Here is a 22,735-nt window from a genome sequence, read left to right as displayed (position 1 = left end):
GTGCTTGATGAGCAGTATCGTAGATCCCAGCGGAGCTGCGGGATGGCGCCGGGCGTGCTGACGCACCGTGGGCTTGCTGGTGCACCCTTGTGCCGCGATTGCCACCCAGCTCTCTGTGCCGTCACATCGCATCACGGCTGTGCTGGCCCTCAAAACTGGTTTTCACTGCTGGCTTGTAGGATGTTTTAGGCTGCTGAAGAAATAAGGGTTATGTGAGTGTACCAGCTGGGTGTCCCATCTGTCTGCCTCTGCCTCTCACCTTCCTTCCTCTCCTTTTTAGTTATTTATTTTCAGTTGGGCAATTTAAAATGCTGATAGAAAGGGTGAAGACCAAAGATTTTGAATCCCTTTAAAACTGCCAGGTGGGCAGAGAGGGGCCATCAGAGTCAGTCCTGGAGGTGCAGGAGGGAGAGCTGAGCTGTTCCCACGTCCCGAGGTGGTGGGCAGCTGCGGGAAAGGGAAGGGGGCTCCCTCCAGGACCCCTCCGTATAGCTTTGCTATCAAGCACTGGAAACAGCTGGGGGACACGGAGCTTTTGGAGCTGCACTGCGGGCTGCGCATCTGTGAGTTGTTGGCTGATTTCACGGCTGACCTGGCTCCTCTGCGGTTCTCTCCTGGCATCTCGCTGAAGGTGGCACGTCTTACAAAAAATGAAAGCGTTCAAGAGCTGTCCGGATTATTTAAAATCTCACTTTGCACTTTCCAGGAAATTTGGACTCAGATGTTTCTCTTCTCTTTGTTTATTTTCAAGCTGGATGGTAGCGTTTATTTCATGCAGTTTTACACAGAGCATACAATAAAATGATGGGCCGAATAGGAAATTCAAAGTGACTGAATTGATGTAATTCCTATGTCAGGAAAAAGGTAGTAGTAAGAGCAAAGTAGTCATGGCACCTGAGCAATTGCAGATGGAAGACCTCTTAGATCCTCATTAGTCTCTTTTGATACTTTTATTTCTGTGAGATCTGAGCATTTCACATTACTGAGTTTACTTACACGCTGACTCCTGTCTCAAGCTAAGTGATTTGGGAGCTTTTTTTATTGCCTGCCTGAGGAACGCTGTATGTTGTAATTCACGTCATAAAAAAGCAATGAAAAATAAGTATGATTATTTCATTGTGCAGATGGGAAAAGATAGGAGCAGTGTAAGATGTGATCTATGTTATACCGAAAATCTTGCAGAGCTAGCAGCTGAACCCGGGACACCTATAATCCAGGCAAAATGTGCCTTTATTACACCGCCATCTTTCTTCTTTTTCCATCTCTGCTTTGGGCTATCTGGTTGAAATGTAGATGGTTTTGAGGCAGGTCAAACCTGGTCCTTTACAGATAAATATTGTTTGCAGTAAAGCAGCTCATGAATTCATCTTTGCTCTTCCCCTAGTTTTCGTGGGGCCGAGACATGGCAGATGCTCAGTCAAGCAAAACCAGTTGGCAGGTTTTTGCAGTTTATTGAGAGACCTAAGAAGCGTTGTGGACCATGGTTCCATTGAGGAACTCAAAATACTTTCTTGGGAAAATTGCTGTAAAAGGCTTGATTCATTTATTCATCGGTTCATTCCGGCGTGTAGCCATAGAAGCGGGTGCTGTAGGGGTTGGTTAAGATCAGGTTCATCACGGGAGCAGCTCCTGAGCAGCATTAGTTAACCAGGTCTGGGACCAGGCTTGTTGTTGCCAAGGCAAGTCACGGAGATAGGTCTCCTCTCTGTGAGACAGAGGTGGGTGGGAGGCTGAGGCAGACTGAGCAAAGATTTTAGGGAAAGAATAATAATAAACAGCCAGTGAATTGAGGCGATAAGCCTTAGCAGATATACGCTGGAGGAGAGGGACGGCTGAAGGAGATGCTCCGAGCCCACGCAGTGTTGGAGCCTTCATGTGGTCACCCGTGAGGAGGCAGCACGTGGCTGATTCAGGGATTTCCTACCAAAGGCAGGTAATTTAAAAGACTGGGAGATCCAGTATCTTTCCATTTTTCTTCAAAGCCATTCCCATCACGTACCAGCTTTCAAAGCCTTGTGCGTTTAAGAAGAGTCGCTGCAGGAAAGTTTGATTTAATTTTTGGGAGTAAAAAAAATCAAGCTTGCGGGCTGCTACCTCATGATGGCGTGGTGGAGAGAGGTCAGTTTGCCAGGCTATCCACAGGTATTTTAGCGAAGTATGATAAATTCCTGCTGTTGCAAAGCACACCTTGGAGTTGGCCTCCCTGACGCTTCGTGGCTGCCCTTGCGATTGTAAGGTCCTAAAGCTTCTCACTTGAGTACAAGATGATGCTTCAGTACTGGAAACACTCCATACTTTGTATGGCTCTGCAGGTTTAGCTTTGTCTTCTTGTTCCTTATTTCCTTCATGCTGTTTAAACCCTGCTTTGAAGATGGTGTTACTAATTTTTTTTCCTGGTCTTTTCTCCGGTGCTCGGTACCAGAATGTATGAACCTCTGTGCAACGATGAACACACTTGGTTTCACAATTCTCCATTTTTCAGATGAGGAGGAGAGGTGCAGAAAGATTGATCTCAAAAGCATCGCCGTTAGCCATGCATGGCTGCCTTGAAAATTCACACTCGTGTCAGTGATTTTGATAAATAATTTGCTGAACAAATCAGGTAACACATGCCACCTTCTGCCAAAACTTTGAGTAACATTAAGAAATAAAATAAAATAAAATAAAATAAAATAAAAGGAGTAACGTGCCTGGTGGAAGCCTGAGCTACAGAAAAGGACTAATTTATTGTACAGTATTTGAGAAGAATTAGGTGCCTAAGGATAGAAACCACAAGAACTAAAATACTGAGTAAAAACCTCATTTAGCCACATTAGGAGAAATGCTGTTAAGAAGAGAGTGTGATGCTGAAGCATTTTGTTGCTTTACTTGGGATTCTTAGATTGGAGTTGTTGTTATTAATTATTATTATTATTTTTAAGTCTGCTGTAAAATACCTTATTGACACAGAGGGACCTGCTTTGTTCCGCTCTCTCTGAAAGCAAAGGGTTTAGCCCAATATTAAAGGCAGCAGCAAATCTTTAAATCCTGCTGTCAGCCTAGGCTAGGCTTGGTGAGGAGGCTCCATTCCTGGAAGAGCTGCCAAGGCGTGCGTGAGCTGAAGGTTCACGTGAGTTGACGGTGTCAAGGCTTGGAGGCTCGTGTGTGTCTATCGGCAAAACCTTGTGGGAGTTTAGTAGCAGCAATGAGTATATGTTCAGTATAATTCAGAGATTTTACTTTCTCATACATTCAAATAGCAGTTGGCTGAAGACCTTTGAAGGTCTCATTGGTGCTAAATGTTGGACTTCTGTGGCTACATGCTGCTGTGAATATAACTTGAGGTAAAAGAGAGACTGAGAGATGGATCTTGATTGACATTTCTAAGTGTGAGTAAATGTTTTAAGTACATAGTCTGCCCCCCTGAAAAGTCCACCAGACATCAGAGTGCCCAAACCTCAAATGTGGCAGCAAGTTGCGGTCCCCTGGGTAGGTGCTCCAAGCTTATGCTGTTTCGGGGTGCTCTAAAGAAGAAAGCTAAGGGGGTGCAGTTTTGATTAAAATATAATCCAAATATTGAAAATGAGAAGATATTTAAAAATCAAAAGTCAGAAAGTTTCACTGAGAACAAACTGAGACATACTATAATGTTTCTTAAAAGAAATGGTTATTTCTCAGAATAAGAACATCTCACGCTGTCATGCTTTCAAATTTTTCCCTCTATGTTTTTTTTTCCTCAGCAAAAACTGTTATTCAACCTCATTACATTCATGAATAGCTTGAAACCCTTCAGGGCTCAGTTTTAAAGCAAGTTTAACTTTTGCTAAAAAAAAAAAAAAAAAAGCCACGCACAGCACTCTGTTGCAGGAGAGCTGGTGGTCACAGGGAGGAAGAAGACAAGAAGCTGATCACGAACAGTGGGAAATACTTGACCTTCCAGCCACTCTCCCTGTCGTTACTAGAGGCAGCTGCTGCACCCCTGAGTTTTGCTTGCAAAAATAATGAACGTGCTCGCTCTCTCCTGCTGTATTTTGAACACCACAGATGATGACAACATTTATGGTTGCTGTTTAACACTGTTGGCATTTGACCATGAAATGCCTTCCAAGTCCCTTGGCTGCTTTAAAAATCTTTAGTTTATTTCTGCTTTTTCCGTGGGCGGCAGCTATTGTTCGGTGGGTCGGAGATGGCTGACTAGATTAACTGACCAGCATTTCCTCAGGGAGCATTTGCGGGTGATTGAATTTCTTGCAATCAACAGCCCATTGCCCCTCGCCCCCCCATTTTTCTTGGTGACTAATTGATGATGACAGATGTCATCTGCACGGTGACGCCAGCCCTGCCTTCACAGCTCCAAGGGGGAGAGCGATAGCGCTTCTCTGAACACGAGAGCTGATCAGTGGTGGGTTTGCCCATTGGTTTTTTAATTTTTTTTACAGTGCAGTGTCAGTTAATTAATAAGATCTCTTCACTGCATGAACGTAAGCAGCCATTAAGGCCATATTTGCCATTGATTTTTTTTCTTGTAAATGTGAATAGCAATTTTCTCAGCTGTAAAAGGAAAGAAATGGAATATAATATGCAGACAGATGTGCATACCGGCATGCCTGTCTCTCACATGCAGGGGAAGAGAGAAGCACATGCACATACCAGCCTGTCCGAGTCTCCCCTTGGAGAACTCCTGGCCAAGCTGTGTCCAAAACAAGCTCAGGTATGAAAACAGAAATATCTCAGATTTACTGCAGTTAAAGAAATGATATGGAAGTAGTTTGTATCATTTATAGGTGACTTTTTAAAATAAAATAGTGGGTAGTGGCTGTGCCTGTGCTAATAGTGCTGTTGCTGTGCTGGCACAGCAGTGATGGGCGTGTGGATGTAGCATGTGTCCGTGGAGGGCTGCAGCTGCCAGCCTGGGGAACACCAGCTCTCCAAAAGTAACTGAAACCACTAAAATGTCTCTTTTTCTGGTGGAGAAACACCTGGAACTTTGCTGGAATAGTGGTGCCAGGCAGCTCTTCACACCTAGCGTCCTTAGACCTTGGTCAGCAGGACTTCATCTTCATTGCCTTGACCCAGCCTGGTTTTTTGCATAGAGTAGCTCTTAGGTGACAATAGTTAATGATCTGAGAAAAATAAAATCGCTTCCTTCTAACTCTGACCGAGCAGCTTTACCGTGACAATGCAAATACTATCATCCCCACAGATGCTCTCCTCCTTTCGGCCCCTGCGCAAAGCTCTGTGCCTTGCCTTTCCTGCTTACGTCCTGCTACAGGTTCAAATAATTACTCTTAACTCCCCGAAGGGGCCACAGTTGTACAAGGTATTGTTTTGCACATTTAACAGCAGGTAAGTGTCCGGGTTGCAACTTCCTTAAAATAGCTTTCAGTATAACCATTGGCCAAAACTGCCCTGGATTAATAGGAATTATGGGGTCTTGTAGTTCTGTATTGCACTGCTGAATTTCGAAGTAAACACAGACAGCACATCTTTTGACTCTTATAGGAGATCCAGGCAAATTATATTTTAACCTGTGCTATTCCTTTGATAGTTATTGTAGCCGCCTTTGGCCTGACCTTATCCTTTTGCCTCTCTGACCACCTGACGTGTGCTCTTCCATGGACTTTCCTCCTGGCCTCTCTTCTTGCTCCCCACCCCAGCATACCTCAGCTTTCAGATCTTGCAGTGGGCATCCCGTTTCCCAGACATTTATCCTTCTCTTGTCTTCCATATGCTTTGTCACCCCTTCAGGCTCTCTCCCCCGTGGAAGACGAGGAAAAAATGAAAGCTGTTGATTCTTCTCTGGGAGAAGTGAAGGTGCAATGTGGTCGTCTTCTCCGTCTGTCTTCCCTCCAGTGCCTGTCCATGCACAAAGCAGGGCTGGAGGTTGAAAGAGTAAATGTTTGACGGATGTTCATCTTGGTTTTCCACCTGCTGCTGCAAGGTGGTCAGACGTTGCAGTGATGAGCGGAGACTAAAACCCTAGAAAAGTACGGCTGTATTGCAGGCGTAGGCTAGAGGGCAGTTCAGACGTCCTGAGTTTCACAGGGACGGGGAAGGGTGTGTTGGTGCTGGGTTTTGTGGTGTGGTCCTCCGGGCATTTTTCCTTCACTAACTGCGGTTGCAGCTGCAGAGTCTCGTGCTCCATCCTGGGGACAGATCCTGTGTGCTCCTCTGTGAGCATGAGCAACACCTCCCTATCAAGAGGAGTGTGTAGGAGGAGATAAACTGGCTTGCCTTTCGTGGAGGTGTCCCTGTTTACTAGTTTGAGATCACGCCGTTTAGCAGATAACTAGCCTCCTTCCTCCCTCTATCACAACTCAGCAATTAAGCTGTTATCCTTACGTGCATCTCTCTTGCTTGTATTTGAGAAAATGAGGCTGGAGAGAACAGAGAAGCACTAGTGTGTATTTAGCTTCTGATGTGGTTGTTACTGCATAGGGTGGAACTATCAAAATCTCCCTGGTCTCCGTGAGGTTTTGTATTTCAGATACGTACGTGCTGTTTCCAAAGCGCTATTGGCCTAATCCTGCGAGGTGCTGAGTCGGGAGTGAATTCCTCGTACAGTAGCATCAGGCGTTGTTGACACACATGAACTTCAGTGATTTATAGCAAGGTTCGTAATGTCATAAAAGAGGCATAATGAAAATTAGTACTGCATGACTTGTTTCTAAGAACATCATTATGGCACCAAGTAATAATGAATTACTGTGCAAGAAGCCAGAAGGGAGGAAGTATGTATGGCAACGAGGACAGATCTTTTATTTGGTAAATTAGTATCGCTGCATATGGGCTGAAAATCTCTAAACATATGCTGATGTACCCTGACACCCTGGCACGTGCTCCGTGTCGTTGGTAAAACCTGATGCGTGTGAACACATCAAATGTAGATGCGTGCACTTGCATACGAGCTGTGCCAACGTGATCTCTGCTGGCATTTGGAGGATGGATTTGAGCACGCAACGCCTGAAGGAATGCTTTTTGAATGCGATGCTTTGAAACTGTGTTGTATGATTATTCGTCTGGATAAAAACCGGAGAGGCCAAATTTTGTAAATGGTCCCCAGGAAAGGTAATAGAAGTTGTTTGTGCGGAAAAGAGCATTTCGTTTGACCGTAAGTAACGAGCTACCAGTAACTTGTCCAATCTGACACTTACTTGAGACAGTAAATTACACCTATTCCATATCTCTGTAAAGGTCATCTGATAGAACATCTGCTTTTTTCCTAGGTGTTGGAAACAAGACCAAAATTTAATTATTTAATGACCAGACCAAAACACCGCATTTCATTTGGTTCTTGTTTCTCCATTGCACCAATTGTCACCCATTTAATCACTTAATGTGGGATGATGAGAGCTCGTGGATCCATGTCCCAGGGCTTTCCCGGGGAATGTCTTCCTGCTGCAGGTTAGCGTTGGGTTTTAGAAGCGGCATGGAGGATGGGTGATGAAATCCATCATTTCATCATGAAATTTCAGATGAAATTTTTAACTGCCTGCGTGAAATGCAGAATTTTTCCTTGTGTTCCCCTCTCAAGGCATGTACTAGATGGTTTAACATCAGTGGTGCCTCCAGACAGATGGGCTTCAGGCCCCAGGACCCCTGCGCCAAAGGATATGCCGAAACCAGGTTCTTTAGTGGCACAAACCCTCTGTCCTTGGCTGTTTTCCTCGATCTGAAGGAAAACAGGTCTTGATTACCATCCCAACCTGCTCGTGGGTGTATCTGGAATGTGTAAGTCGTGAATTGCCTTGATATTCTGAGTTTGTCTAATGAATCTTCCAGTGTTAAAGTAACTCTGTGTAAAAATACAGCTCCTCTCATCTGCTGATCTCGGTGCGGTCTGTTAAATTAGAAACAATTTGTGATGTGTTACGAATTTAATATAATTGCAAATTCATATTTGTGTGATAGCCAGTGCAAGGTAAAATTAGGCAACTCATGCTCTACATCCCAACTTTATGTTTTGTTTAGAGTTGTTCTATTTATTTTCCTAATGTACATGAATATTGATTATTTTTTTTTAAAGAATATAAGAATTTTTTTTTAATCCCCTTTCTAAAGTTAGTAAAAATTTTAATTAAAGTTTTTATTCCATCATTGCCATGTGGGTGACAACTGTGGGTCTGTAACCGTCTCTGAGGCTTCCCCCCAGGAATCGCTGTCGGCCCCTCGGCTTCCTGAGCTGCCCGCAGTTCTGCCATTTAATGGCATAGCCCCCTTAAAATAAAAGGGCATTCTGTAAAATGAAATGGGAATAATTCTTTCCAAAGTGCCTACATTCTAAAAAATGACGAATCCACCAAAATTGGTGTCTATTACAGATCATCTTCTTTAAGGATATTTTACTGGAAGAGTGCCTCGCTTTTTCAGGTCCTAGGTGTTACGTATGCAGCACCTCTTGAGTTACAGATATTCCTGCAGCGAGCTCTTTTCGCACTTATAACTTTCACAGTTTGCTCTATGGAAGGTGTAAGATGGGTCAAAAAGGTTCTGGGGAAAAAAAAAAAAGAAAAAAAAGACTAAACTCTCTGAATGCGGGAGTGTAACAAAAGACTGGATTGACCAGGTTATGGCTGTACTGAGCAACAGCAGACAACAAGCACGTATTTGATGTTATTTCTGGAATTAAAATTCCACGTAAATTACTTTTCCTTTTAACACTGAGGATTTGGAGACGAGAAGAGATTCATGTTCTTTTGTCATGCTTGAAATTCGTGCTGTACAAATAACTGATTTAAGGTGCTAAACCCAAGGAAAATATTGCAGGGAAGAGTCTTGAATTAATCTACAAGGTTTATATTTTAACTTGAATAAAACATCTTGTTTTTTCTGAAATGAAATGCTTAGCTTAAACCCTGAGTGTTCCTTTTATGTTTAAATACTTTCAGTGAAATTTTCCAAAGTCTTTTAAAATGGAAATAGATAAAAAATTCATCTCGATATTAAAAAAAATTCAAATCAAGGAATTGAAGTAGTCATTAGAAGGCATAAAAAATATTTTGAAGTAGTGTCTTAGCTGAAAAATTTCATTTGATGTCTTGAAATGTCATTTTGGCATCAGGGTACGTGGGATATTTAGGGAAAGTGTGATTTGCAGCAGGAGGCTGAAGATTGTAAGTGTGATAGTTTTCTCATTTTTGCTGAAAAAGTATCGAGTTTCAAATCTTATCGGCAAGCTCTAATTGTGACAGTATTTTAAAAGTATAGATAGCCTATAGTAGATGTTCTTATTTTAACAGACTCTAAGTGTAAAACTGGCAATTGCTTGAATAGCCTTCGCTTAGGTAAGGTTATAATTTGAAAAAAAATACTAAATGGGTAATGTCATGACCATTAACCACTTTCTGGGAGATACAGACAGTTCCTATATATAGCCCAATCTCTCTCTGTAGTAATTTATCCCCCTGAAAAATGAATATAATTTTTAATTTAGGCGTGTGGCAACGTGGTATGTGTATAACAGGTTTAAATGTTCTATGTGAATTAAACACGAGTAACTAAAAAAAGGCAAATTTTAATTGCTTTTAAAGCAGAAAAGTCAAATTCATCTTTATCAGTTCAGAACTTGGTACTCAATGCAGATTACCAGGACAGCTTTTAGATCAATATTACTGATATCCAAGAGCAACATTTTCTGTATGCACAGTAACTTCTCAACTTATTTTTCCATCTTAAACTTAAAACTTCTTTCCTTAAACTTTCCTTAAACTTCTTTCCCTTTTCTGTCAACTTGGTAAATATGTAGGGGGAAAAAGAAAAGCAAATTAATATTTTTTTTTGTACAGAGGTACAAAAACTGTGCTGAGGTCTGGGGGTGCGTGTGTGTATATCTATATATAAAAATATATATAAAAAGTCCCTGTGAGCACTCAGGTGAGAATGAGATGTTTTATAACTTGGATTTAGAGGATTTGCACCCATGTCTTTTACCAGGAGAGGCTCATGAATAAACCCATGCCATCTATTGCCACCTCTGCTTAGCAATAATAATGTTATATCTTCTTGATACCAAATCCCTTGTGGGATATAATTACAATTTTTTTTTTTTTTTTTTTCATTCTTTCATCATCTCTTCTTGTATATCCCACATAAGCTTTTGCTGGTCTCTAAAAACACCGTTTAAAGGGTAGGCAGCTGCTGCTAATAGGATCTCCTCCCTACCTGCTGGCAGACACTTACATATATGTTAAAAACCCAAACAAAACCAAAAAACAAACCAACCTATGAAAAGTATTAAAAAACCCCCGAACACCTTGTCTCTTTGAACTAGGTCTCCTATTCCTATTATTTTTAATTACAGACAGCCCATGACTGCTGTGTATGGGAAGCAGTGGTGAAATGGGATGTCACGCACGATGTTTTGCCTTTAGTTGTTTTAAAACCCCATAAATCGTTGGCCTTGCGCATGTTTTATAACTGGTCTGTATCTTACAAATAAAAGCTGTAAACAAGCTGGTCCTGAACACCTGCATCAAGCATATTTCTACATTTTTGAAGAACTTTTGCTTTAGGAGTGCAAGGATGGGTCCTACTGGCAAAATAATAATAATAATAAGGTCACAAAACTCACGGCTGACTCTGCATTATAAAGAATGGGGGATTTGGTTCTGGATTTGAGGTGCTCCATTTGGCTTCCTAAATGGAAACAGGAAGATCGGTTCCTATCAGGCCTATATTCAGACCTCCTCTGTTGATTGTATAGTCATTTACATATGTGGAAAATGAATCAAACAGTCCAGTTTTATGCTCGCTTTGTACAGAGGTAGATGATTATTCACACTGCCACGAGAGCAGAGAAAGATGCACTTTGCAAGGAGTTAATATGAACCACACCAGGCTAAAATCAGAGCCTGTCAGACTCTGATGAAGATGGTTTAACCAGTGGTGGATTGATCTTGTGTAGTCATATGAAAGGTTGAAGGATTTCAGACATTACTTGCTGAGATAATTTCAGGTTATATGTCTCTCTATATTGTACTGTTGTACTGTATATGTTTGCTATTCACTGTTAGCAACAATAAAAGTGAAATTGCTTTTGTCAGTGATAGCTCTACAGAGTTTACTGAAAGCCAGAGTAAAACACATGCTTAGTGGACTGGAGCTTCAGTCCCAGTCTTGCTGCTTTTCACCTCAATTTTTCACTATTATTTTCATAAGCTGACACCTAGCAGGTCAGCCGCCGCCACGTTCGCGGGCATGAGCTCACGAAGGGTACGGATTCACCTCCAGATTTTATTCAGCGTGTTTAAAGGTAGATCCCCTTGTTTGGTAGTTTGAGTAGCTCTTTGGGCTCCATCATCTGTGTTAGCTAGATGTCCTCATTTTCTATGGGGGGAGCTTAGACACCCGTATATATGTAGTCACGTACTTGTAGTCACCTAAATGTACATGTCTGGACTTGGGGCTGATCATAGTGCAAGTTTCTGAATACTAAATGGGTTTTGATGGAAGAGAAGTGCCAGACTGCTGTGCTCCACCAGGAGGATGGCTCTTTGGTGGAGGAACCACGGACCGGGGTGTTTTGTGGTGGAACTCAAGAGTTTCTACAGACCCTCAGGTGCCAAAATAGTTAATAACGGGGCTTTTTCTGAATTGCTGTGTTTGATTTAAGTACCAGAACTCAACTGAAAAAGCCTTGTAGGTTTGTCCGTGTGTTTTTATCCAGTCATGCCCATGGTACTTCTCTAGAGATGTTTACCTACCGCAGCCCTTCTTAGAAGAAGACAACACACTTACGCTTGTAATACATGAGTCAACATATAGAATAGACCAGAAGCCCAAATCTGCTTGCTCTGACCGTGAAGCAAAATAGTTGCGTCGTCATAATATAAGTGTACACAGAATTATACTTTAGTCTTGTGTTTGCACATTATTTAGATCAGTGGCCCGTGACTAAGGACGCTAAACACAACCTCAGTGCAAATAATGGATCACAACTTTGCAGCTAAAGGAGCTGAGACTATGGCTCGATATTTTCTTTCATCACATCATTACTCTGGAAATGCCACTGGGAAATTCCTTAATTCCCTCTGGTTTTGGATTGATCACAATAAATAAGGGGTAATAATATTTGTTATTAATAATAGCAATATTCATGGTTTTTAATGATAATTTAGGGATAATATAAGAAAATGCTAAGCTAGTATTCAGTGAACGTCATGCTTTTTACATAAAGCTATTCTTCATAAGCTGTTTAGATAATACAACGCTGTTAATGATCTCACAGTAAATTAATGCTACTAATATAGTTCACAGTATATGCATGGGCACTGACCAAAAAAGATTTGCAATAATGAAAAAAATAAGTTGCTTTTTGGTTCGATGCCAATGGTGAAAACCTGCTTTTCAGGGCTGGTGTGGCCTGTGAAATCAGACCTTATACATCATGTTGGCCTTCAGAGAAGATGACTGTGGATGCTTCGTAAGATGCATGTGCTAAATTAGGAGGTAGCTGATCACCTAAATTATTTAAAAAAAAAAAGAAAATTTTTTTTTTTACATTTATGTTTATGGGCCAGCTTTCACATGGACTTGGTGGGCAACAACCAAACTCTTAAACCCTGTAAAGAGTTTATCAAGTTTAAATGTTCTAAAATTAATTTTACCACTTGAATCTGCAGTTTAGACATTTCTGGATTTTGCACATAGACTGAGCACTTTTCCATGGGGACCGGTGTTAATATGAAGTGTCACTGTCTTTTTTCTTTTCATTTTATCCCACTTTGATGCAATTATCTAATAAGTCGTGTGCTGAAGCACCCTACTTAAGTTTCTGCTCTTCCCAGACCAGTCGGTTTGTAGGCTTCAGGCTTTGAGTGGTCAGTCCGTGGTTGTTCGTGAGGTTAAATACTTCTGCTGCTTGGGGCGCAAGAGACAAAACCAGTGAAATAGGAGCGAACAAAGGAACATATCACACTGATCGCTCGTGCAAGAAATAATTTCCAAGTATCCCAAGGAAGTAGCCTACTCTAGTTTTGCATGTTGCTGTTCAATTTAGAGGATGGTGTATTTTTAGGTGTGATTTTACTGTTAGTTTTTTTCTCTCTCTTTCATCCCCTGTCACTTTATTCACGCTTATTCCGTGCCACCTTGGCCCTTTATTCCGTACCACCTCAGTCGTGGCCACCACAGCACCTCCCGCCCACCCCGACACCCTCGTGCCACCGGTCTCTCTGACTGACTCCTCTCCTTCCCCTCCAGCTGTCCCAAGTTCCAGTGTCCTCCCCTCTGCCCCCCGAGATGTGGTCCCTGTTTTGGTCTCCAGCCGATTTGTCCGTCTCAGCTGGCGCCCACCCGCAGAAGCCAGAGGCAGCGTCCAGACGTACACGGTCTTCTTCTCCAGGGATGGCGTCAACAGGTAGGCGTCAACAGACCACGGGTCTCCTCTGGACGGGGGGATGGTCCTAACGTCTTTACAACTATCTTCCAAATGGTTCTCAGCCTTGTGTTCTTCGTCCCGTGGTAAAAGAAGTGTGAGGCTAGAAATGCCTTTTGTTGCTGTATATTTTTATAGACATCGTATCAACATTTATATAACAGTGCTCATTGCCTTGGTATGAAGGACCATTTGTGTTGACAGCGACGTCTATGGATCTCACCTCCACCAGCTATTACTTGACCGTCTAACATAAGGTATTGTTAGCTCCATATTTTGCCTTTCATCTTCCTCTGAAGACACAGGCTCGAGTGTTCTTTGCATCGCTGGCAGAAGTGAATTCGTTGAGCTCATATCAGCCGGAGAGGAGGACTGCTTTTAGAGCCGTGCAAACGGTGTAAGGCCTTGAAAACGGCTAGGGAGTGGGTTGTGAAGACTTTACATGATTGCAAACCCAGTGGAGCAGCCTGGGCTGTTCTGGCCATGGGGATTAGAGCTGCACAGCAGATAGCTCTTTTGTGATAATGGCCCTATAGATTGTTTGGTGTTTGCATGATTCTTCATCGTATATGCTCATTTCACACTCCAAAAGGTACTGCATATTTACCTGGTTTTTGTTTTCTTTTCCTAACTTCGTAAATGATTTTATGCCTGAGGATAATCTTGGGTTTTTCTCTTCTTGTACATCATTATGAAGAACTCACTTGACGTATCCTGTCCTGTATTTCACTGCACTTATGATATACTTCAGCTACCGGCTGGTGACTAGTACTTGTGTGTGTGCTGATGGCAGCTCAGCTTCTGAGGGGACTTGAAACGGAATCTATATCTAATTGAAAAATGAGTGGATGTACATTGGATTCATGAGAGCTAAAGAAGGTGGGACCCAGCAGTTATCAGTGAGCTCCCCTTTGCCGCAGCGGGGGCTTATCCTTCATCCAAAAGGGCTCAGTCTTGCAGGCAAAATTTCCTGCCCCTGCCTGGACATTCACAAGCTTCTCATCTTAATCTCCAACAACGTCCAGCTTTCCTTTATAGCCATATATGTTGGGTTTTATTTGTTTCAAAGCTTGTAGGCATTGATAGCTACAGCAGTGGTACCTGCTGCAAGAGGCAGGTATCCTAAATAGAAACGTGTGTCTGTCTCGTCCAGCTGAGCAGCCTCGAAAGGATGCAACACCCAAAGCACTTGGGATGAGAGTGTGAAACGCACCCTCCCTCTGTAACAGAAAGCTCTTAAACTCAAGTTGGCATTTCTGAGGCCGGTGCTGGAGGCAAGCGTCTTCTGCAGCAGGGTGTCACTTGTGGGATAAACGGCACGTAGGCAGGGGGGAGGGTTTGTGGCGAAAACATGGGGTGGGAGCCAGGCTTGTTGGGTTTGGTTCACAGGTCAGACACGGGCATCTCACCTTCCACAACCCCCCCCGAGCCTGACTGAGCAGAGAGGAGTGACAGGAGCAGAGCGAGACAGATGGGGCAGAGGTTCAGAGTTCAGATCTCCATCCTGCCTCAGGTCGAGTCTCCAGTTGTGACCAGTTTGTATGAAATGAGAACGACACCTCGGCAGAGCGTCAGGAAGGGGATATATTGAAGGTCGTAAGGCGCTCAGGGAAGGTATCAATCGCCCCTAGAAAAGTAACTGATGCAGAAGGAGCGATGAATGAGTTCAGTGGGGGAAGTGAAGATGCTCAGCAGCTCCCTCGTTGCTCCCAGAGTGGGTACCAACCCGGGGTTCACACGGCTGAATCAAATGTTTTTGCACATATGGGACTTAACGTTTGTCTGCAGCCACCGCCACCGGTAGCAGTGGAACAGGGCGCTGTTGTAATCACGTCTCATTTGTTTTGACTCTGTCTTAAAAACATCAGAGTTGCCACACACGGCCGGATTGAAGCATATTCTGACTCAGCCTTTTAGTTTAGCAGTGAAGAGAAAATACTAATATGAGGCCTTTAAATAGTGGTGTTTCTGAGGTTAAAAAACATGTAAAAAGAGCTCACCCCAGATTCCTTTACACTTCAAAATAATTTTCTTCCAGAATTTCCATGGTGTGCTGCTCAAAGTCCTGGGTACCAGAAGGATGCCTTAGTCCCACTCCCAACTAAATGCGTCCCTAGTTAGAGAGTCTCCTGCAGAAGACTGCGGGCTCTGTGTTAAAATAACTAAACAAATAAATAGATAAAATAAAAATTCCACTATGCTCCCTCCAGCAAGAGACTCAAAATACCACCTGTGGTTTAAAACTTTTGACTATGCACCTCCCAGTTCAGTGCAGTGAGCAGCACTCGTAGTTCTGCAAACTTTCAAGCAAACAGCCGGAGAAAATTAACATAGTTTTCCTTTAAAAGCTTCCATGGGATTTTTGAATTATTTATTGTTTACACGTTATTTTTACAAAAGAGCTGTTTTTCTGTTTGCAAAAATAAATATTGGATTTGACATTAACCTCAGGGATGCAAAGGAATTGTCAGAGAAATTACTGTAAGTCTGGAGTAAGGCGACCTTCCCGGGTTCGAGAGCAGGGAGGATTTGCCTGACAGACAGCTGGCAGCACCACCAAGGCCGACGCAACACAGAGGGCACACGGCCATTTCAGGGACCGTCCGGAAAAATAGTCTCCCGTGTTTTGAACTCTCATAAGGGTTTTTTGGCTTAGCCCTTTCAAACAAACCTCTTTTGGAAGCGATTGCACTTACTGCCGTAGCGTAATCACCAGAGCCCTTCTGATGGGATGCTTCTTTAATCTTCGTGCTAGGCATCCTGCGTGGGATCAAATGGTTTTGCTTGCTGATAAGGATGATTGGAAAGAGCACTTAAAGGTAAAAGGCAAGCGTCTCAGAAAAGGCTAAAACAAACCTTAAATCTATTAGGAAATAAGTAAACAGTCAACCAATACACTTGCACTCAGGGAAGTTTCTGGTTGAGATAAAAGTTCAGATTTAGAATGATATATTCTATATGATGTAGTCTATAACATTTGCTGATAATAGCAGACTGGATGAAAAAATGAGCAGAAATAGAGGATTTCATGTATAGCATTATTAGATACGTAACACTATACATTTGATTGTGCTTATTTTCTGTTAAAATATAGTGAAATATAACAGTAGAATATAACGCGTGAATTTTGATGGATGTCACTCGTCAAGGTATACACGTGTACGCACGCACATAGACTGTAAAAATCCATCCTGCCATACAGGAGAACTGTTCCAGAAGAGAAAGGAGCTATTTTAGGTTTCACTTGATGTTAGAAGCTCACTGAAAAAGAAAAAAAAACAACTCTTTTCTGCCCAAGTAATAAGGTTACCCAAAAGATGAAAAACGCAGAGTTCACCAATGTGTAATGGGTAAATCTTTGCCTTTTTGATTGGTTTCCCATTTGACTGCTGGGACGCTGCCCAGGTGGTGAGCTCTTGGGAGCGGGCCGTCCCTGTGTGCTGCGCGGGCGGAGGTGCTGCATCATCTCCGGCACCTCTCACATCCACATGCTGTTGAAACTGTAGTTTTAATTCCTTTTTTTTTTTTTTTTTTTTAAATCCATCTCCATCTTTAAACCCCCTCCGAACCAACAGCATTTGTGTCTGGCTGTTGCCCACGTTTACCTGCAAACTGATTTAGAGCAGCGATTTTTTGTTCTGAGCATTTGCAAAATGAGCCACATTCGATATTTCACTCCACAGGCAGGTTCAAGTTTTGATCCGATTTTGATGTTCGGATTTGCTCTCAGCCTCACTGTTTGCTCCCTCTTCTCGTCTGTCTCTGCTGGTTTGCTTCTCAATGAGCAAGCATTGATTCGCGCAGGCATTTGGTATTTATGCGGTAGCGTGTTAGTCACCGCAAAGAAAGAGACGTTTATTTTTGCCGATTTGCTCTTGATCTATCTCTAAACCAAAAAAAACTCCTCAGATGTAATCTCAAGACATATTTAATTACCTGTGCATAGTTTTAAATGAATTCTGTCTTCCCGGTGAGAATTTATGTCACTATTTTAAAAATTTAATTTACAATAAAAAATTCACTGTATTTATTTATAAACAATGAGAAATATTTGCACAGTAATACATTTCTGTTTAGCATTTTAGATGAGACACAGAGCCCAAAAATACCATTCAGTTTTTGATTGCAACCTTTGAAATGTCAAGTTGCTTAAATGATGGGTCCTGATTTCTAGCTATCCTTCTTTTTTAACTGGCTGTTAGCAAACATTTTTCCCAATAAATGAAATTAAACGCTCTGATCTTAAAAGAAATAAAAAAAGAAGAAGAAAATGGCCCTGGAAACCAGCAGTATTACAGCTGAATGCAAAACCCTTTGACGAAGGACGCTTTTGCAAGATTGGGACCAGTTTTATTTTTAGTCAAACATTCACTAGACCTTGTTTTCAGTAACAAATTGATAAACGCATAGATAGCCACAACAAGCTAATAGATCTCCGAGTTTAGCTTCCTGCATGTTGCAGACTGAAGAAATGAGTCAAGGGACCACTTAGTTGAAACAAAAACTTATATTTGATTAAAGCCTGTCTTCAGAATTCAGCTGAAGTTCTAAAGTATCATTCCCAGATGATCTATTTACATTAGTTTTGAGGTTTGCTTATTATAATCAAGGACTTTATGTTATTTTGTGGGAGAATGATAATGGGAGATAAAAAAAGAACTCGAGGTAGTAAAAGTCCGTCCATTTTAAAATTAATAGTATTCATTTCACAGCAAGGAGCATTAACATGACTTGTCTTACTTGAAGTAACTAATTAGGTGTTTGAAACATTATAAAAGCATTTGTTACACACCTAAGAGATATATGGGAATTGTAATTATCTTTTTTTACGTGCTGATGCCATAATGTAACATGATCTTTAGTCACTGGAAATTACATGTCGAAGCCTCCATTTTACAAGAAAGTGGATGACTTTAGTCAAGGTCTTTTATTTTTAGACTGTAATTTATGGCCAAGATGGGCTTGGGGGGAAAAAAACCCAACCCAAATGTAAAGGTGCCTGATTCAAGGATGTTTGGTGCTTTTTAGATTATCCCTGCGTTGCTGTAGCATCTGTAGCGCATTAACCCCTTGCCGGTAAGCAGGAGCGCACGATGGACTTTTGCACGCGGGTGACGCTCGTCTCGCCTAACTTCAGCCTGAGCGCGTGCCAGCGGGGCAGGTCACTGGAGCTCAAGGGAGAAAGACCCTTTTTGTTTTCTCTCTTACTGCTGGGGGTTCCTGCACCTTAAAGGGTTTGTGAGAATATCGTAGCCGTTCAGTGTTACCGGCCATCTGACCCCCCGGCAGTACCGCTGCTTTCAGAGTCGATTAGTTGGTTACAAATCTGTTGGAGCCATTTTCAATGCAACTGGGTTCCTACTTACACCGCTTGCAAATAGACACCAGAGGTAAGAGGCAAGAGAATAAATTAGCCGAGTTGGTCAAGCACAGCTCAGCTTGCACAGGTAGAAAGAGCAAAGGCTTTGCCTGCCAGTGTCCTCGTCGGGGAGCAGCAGCCGTCCACAGCTCTGCTTTCGCGTTACCAAGCACAACAGAAAACCTTTCTGCCGGCATTAAACTCCCATTGTCTCTGCTAAGGGACGATCTGACCATTTATCCCCAGGGAACATTCACCCAAGCTTTGTTCAGTCAGTCCTCGGAGGGCTGGAGCGCGGTGGAGCCTGGTGCTCGGAGGACAGGACCGTTCTTTGGTCTGAGAAATTTCATTTTGAGGCAACGTTTCCCAAAGGAACAATAATCTCTGTTCTCTGAATTGCTGCTATATGCTTATTGCAGCCCAGAGAACCGCAGCAGCGCTACGTGAAGTTTGACAATTAGTTGATTCGGTCTTAAATGATTTTTTTTTTTCTGCAGCATGAAATCTACCTTCTTGTTGTTGCTTTTCAGAGGGCTTCTAGTAAAGGAGAGGAGCGACTCACACCACCCATAATAAATCAGTTACAAAAGCAATTTTACCTACTTCTGTTTGCAGATTGTCCATGAAATGACTGTGATTTCATCCAATTTAAACCCTGCTTTACTGTTTAGGGATTGTGTTTTTCCCGGGTAATCCCACGTTAATAACTCTAGGTCTGTATCTTTCTCACCAATCGTTTTCTCTCACTGAGCGGCGCAAAGCCGCAGCTAGGCAGAGCTTTGCCTGACCCAAGGCAGAGAAGCCAGTGCCAGGGTGCAGATACTCCTTTAGCTCTGGGTGCTTATGGTGCCAGGAAAACCCACGTGGCTCTTGCCCCGATGGGAGGACGATGTCCTGTGCGTCTCCTTGGCCAGGGGCTGCCACCTCCCAGTGTCTGGACTGTACCTTTCCTCTGGAGACCACCACGGGCCAGTTACCCCAGGGCTCGCCACTGGGAGCAGCTGATGGAGGAGCGTCAATTGCATTTTTTGCCGTGGCTGAGTGATAGCAAACTGCTGGCCAAGTTGGGCAGAAATAGAAACCTGGCTGATGCAGGCAGTGTTTCTTGAAACAAATTTGGTGCCGGTCACCAGGCAGGCTCGCTGTTGCTGCTCGGGAGGAGAAGAACCTGCTGCCCCTGTGCACCAGTTTCCCAGCAGCTGATGGCCAAGCTTGCATACATGGGATGGTGTCTGACCAGCTTTCTGCATTAGGAGAAAGCTGCCCCTGAACTGCCTGGGTGCTCGTTTTGCCAAAGGGGAGCATAGTGCAGACTCCGCAAACGGGTTTTCATTTTTCACCTCTGAAATGGTGAGTGGGAGCTCCGTCTTAGAAACAATTCTGCGTGGTCCCTTTGCCTGTGAAACAGCAGGGTGGGGGTGGTTTTGCAGGTACAGCTGTAGCAGGAGCACTGAGAAGGGCTCGATTTGCAGAGCAATCCAAACCCAGTTTTCATTAGCTGGATGTTTACAGTCCAATATGCATCTCACTTCCTATATCAGAGATGTGTTCCTTTACTGAATAGCCATTTCTTTCCATCAATTTTCCGTTTTTATTATATTAAGAAAGGCAAAGAACCAATATACTATATACCTTATGAAGTGTTAAGATACGAGTCGTCTTTGTAGTGCTTGCAGCATTCCCAGTGGGTCCCATTACTTGAATTAGGCTTTTTAAAGTAAAAATAAAAAAACCCTGCAGATAAACAAGCCTCAAACTGAAGTTTGATAAGTAATCATACCTTGCAGACTACCAGCTGCATAAATAAGTAACTCTTTAAGATCCAAATGCATTGTACAATTTTTTTGTTGTTGTTGTGGTTTTTTTTTTATTTTAGGGAACGGGCAGTCAACACATCTCAGTCTGGGACGCTTCAACTTACCGTGGGCAACCTGAAGCCGGAGGAGACCTACACCTTCCGAGTGGTGGCATACAACGAGTGGGGACCTGGAGAGAGCTCGCAGCCCATCAAGGTCGCCACGCAGCCGGAGCGTGAGTGTGCGCAGGAACAGGGTCTTGGCGAGGGTGGCAGCAACGGCTGTAGCCATGAACTGCAGCTCTGCGGTTCTCATAGTGCGTTGGTTTAAGGTTTTCATATAGCTCCTCTTAACGGCCCAGTCCTTATGCGTGGTAAATAAAACCTTTCCTCAATTTGTAATATTTCTTGCAGTTCTTGCAGAGCATCTAGCTGCTCAACAGCAGCATGTTGCTAGTTTGTGTCATGATTTTGATGATCACACATCCCATTTTCTATTATGTGACAGCGTAAGTGATAGCAAAAGCTGTGCTATGGTACATAAGGAGTTGGTTTTCGCTAGGAAACATGATAAACTTACTGAAAGATACAAAAACTTTCCACTGGAGTAAATGTTTTGGCTCATTGGTGTTTAAAAGCAAATATTTTTTATTAGTTAACATTTAACTCTAAGTGTGTTTTATAAATCTTTGGAGTAGGTGGAAGCTTTCAGTAGACACTTTTCTCTTTCTGTACGTTTCATGTGCTTGTAAGTATTTCCACATGTCTGGTCTCCAGAAAGAAGAGAAATTTCTTCCAGTTGAGTTTGTCCTATTGCAGTTTTTCTCTCTTGGAAAGTCCAAGAAGGGCTGTTGCAGAGAGGATTGAAACATCATTTGAGCCCTTCCACGGCAAAATTAGTTATTCAGAAGAATTGGCCGTAAAAATGGGAGTGGTATCTAGCTCAGTGCAGAGATGGGTGCTGTGCTTCATACTGATGGGCACTGGTCTGCTTTGGCGAATCGAAGGGGTGAAGGGTGGGATGCTCAGGTGCTTTTATGCTCCTTCAGCAAGCCCCTGCCAGAATACGCTCACCCTCTGTAGTAAGGGGAGAAATCTAACGCTGAACAGAAGCGCAGGAACTGTTTTACATTGTCACACATTGCCATGTGCAGAAGTTTAACTGAAAGGCAGTATTTGTCTGAAAACCGCTCGTTGTGTGAAGACAACAGCTGTGCTGGAAACCTCTGAAATGTGTTCTCTTGCTCCATTGCCGCAGGTGACTTGTTGCTGGGAGCAGGTAGAGGAGGTGGGAATGGCTCTCCACAGGGGGGGTGGAGGAGAAGAGGAGCTTGGATGGAAATCCTGTGATAAGGCGAGCCTCCGGAGGTGGCTTTAGGTGGCTTTTGAACTGTGCGGTTCCTTTTACAGCTAAGCTGAGCCCCGGGAAAGGTGTCTGTTAGGGGCAGTCAGAGCACGTGCGGCATCCCCTAACCAGGCAAGGGATGTTGTGAACAAGGGGAGAAAGGACCTTTCAACTTACATTATTCTGTGATTTTGTGTCTATAGCTTTGTTTATCACGAAACACGAATTTTACTCCCTGCCATCACTTCCCAAACCCCCGAGAGCAGTGATGTTAGTGAAATATCACCCGAGACGTGGCGCTTTCTGTTGTTCTGCATGGCCTTGCGTTTTAGATACGTCTTCAGCTCCTGCTCTGAGACTGCTCTGACACTTACGGCATTTATTTGCAGTTACGCAACTGCCATGTGCGAACATAAGCAAGGTTGTATCCCGGCCCTTTTTGGGGAAAAAAATCTTGAACGTCAGTTTATGAATCTGGGTGTTTTGAAAGTAAAGTATTAAGTAACTAACCGTCAGCATCATTTATCTATTAGTAATTTATCTCTGCTTAGACACACGCACAAATGCATCTATACACATTTCTGTATATGTTTGAATTTTTTAAATATATAATATATATATATATTTACAGAAGTAAAATAACATTTTGGTCGGAAAAATGCCTTCCCCCTTGCAAAGCCCCAGTGAAAAGCAGGCACCGCTACCCCCTGCTGATACCGTCTGAAGCTGCCACGGCGTGGTTACCGGCTCTGTTAAATGCACAGTGTAGACATTTGGAATATCTTTCCTACTTAATAACTTCAAGATTTCTCTGAAGTGTCCCGTTTGAGCGTGGAGAAGGTACTGCTTTCCATTTTTTTTCACTTTTTACTGTTGACCAAA

The 22,735-nt window shown here is 42.9% G+C and overlaps 1 protein-coding gene across 1 annotated transcript in view; it reads left to right on the top strand.

Moving 5' to 3' along the window:
• The window catches only part of LOC143172797 (netrin receptor DCC), a 579,706-nt gene that overhangs the window by 384,544 nt on the left and 172,427 nt on the right, over window positions 1-22,735 (top strand). Inside the window, exons 8-9 of the mRNA XM_076362578.1 lie at window positions 13,180-13,336; window positions 20,590-20,744. Coding sequence (XP_076218693.1) covers window positions 13,180-13,336; window positions 20,590-20,744 — 312 coding nt within the window. The remainder of the gene's footprint in view (window positions 1-13,179; window positions 13,337-20,589; window positions 20,745-22,735) is intronic.

Source organism: Aptenodytes patagonicus, chromosome Z, assembly GCF_965638725.1.
Source record: "Aptenodytes patagonicus chromosome Z, bAptPat1.pri.cur, whole genome shotgun sequence".
In the NCBI taxonomy this organism is placed as follows: domain Eukaryota; kingdom Metazoa; phylum Chordata; class Aves; order Sphenisciformes; family Spheniscidae; genus Aptenodytes; species Aptenodytes patagonicus.
Note: the sequence above shows the minus strand (reverse complement) of the source record. Positions and strands in the feature narration are given on the sequence as shown.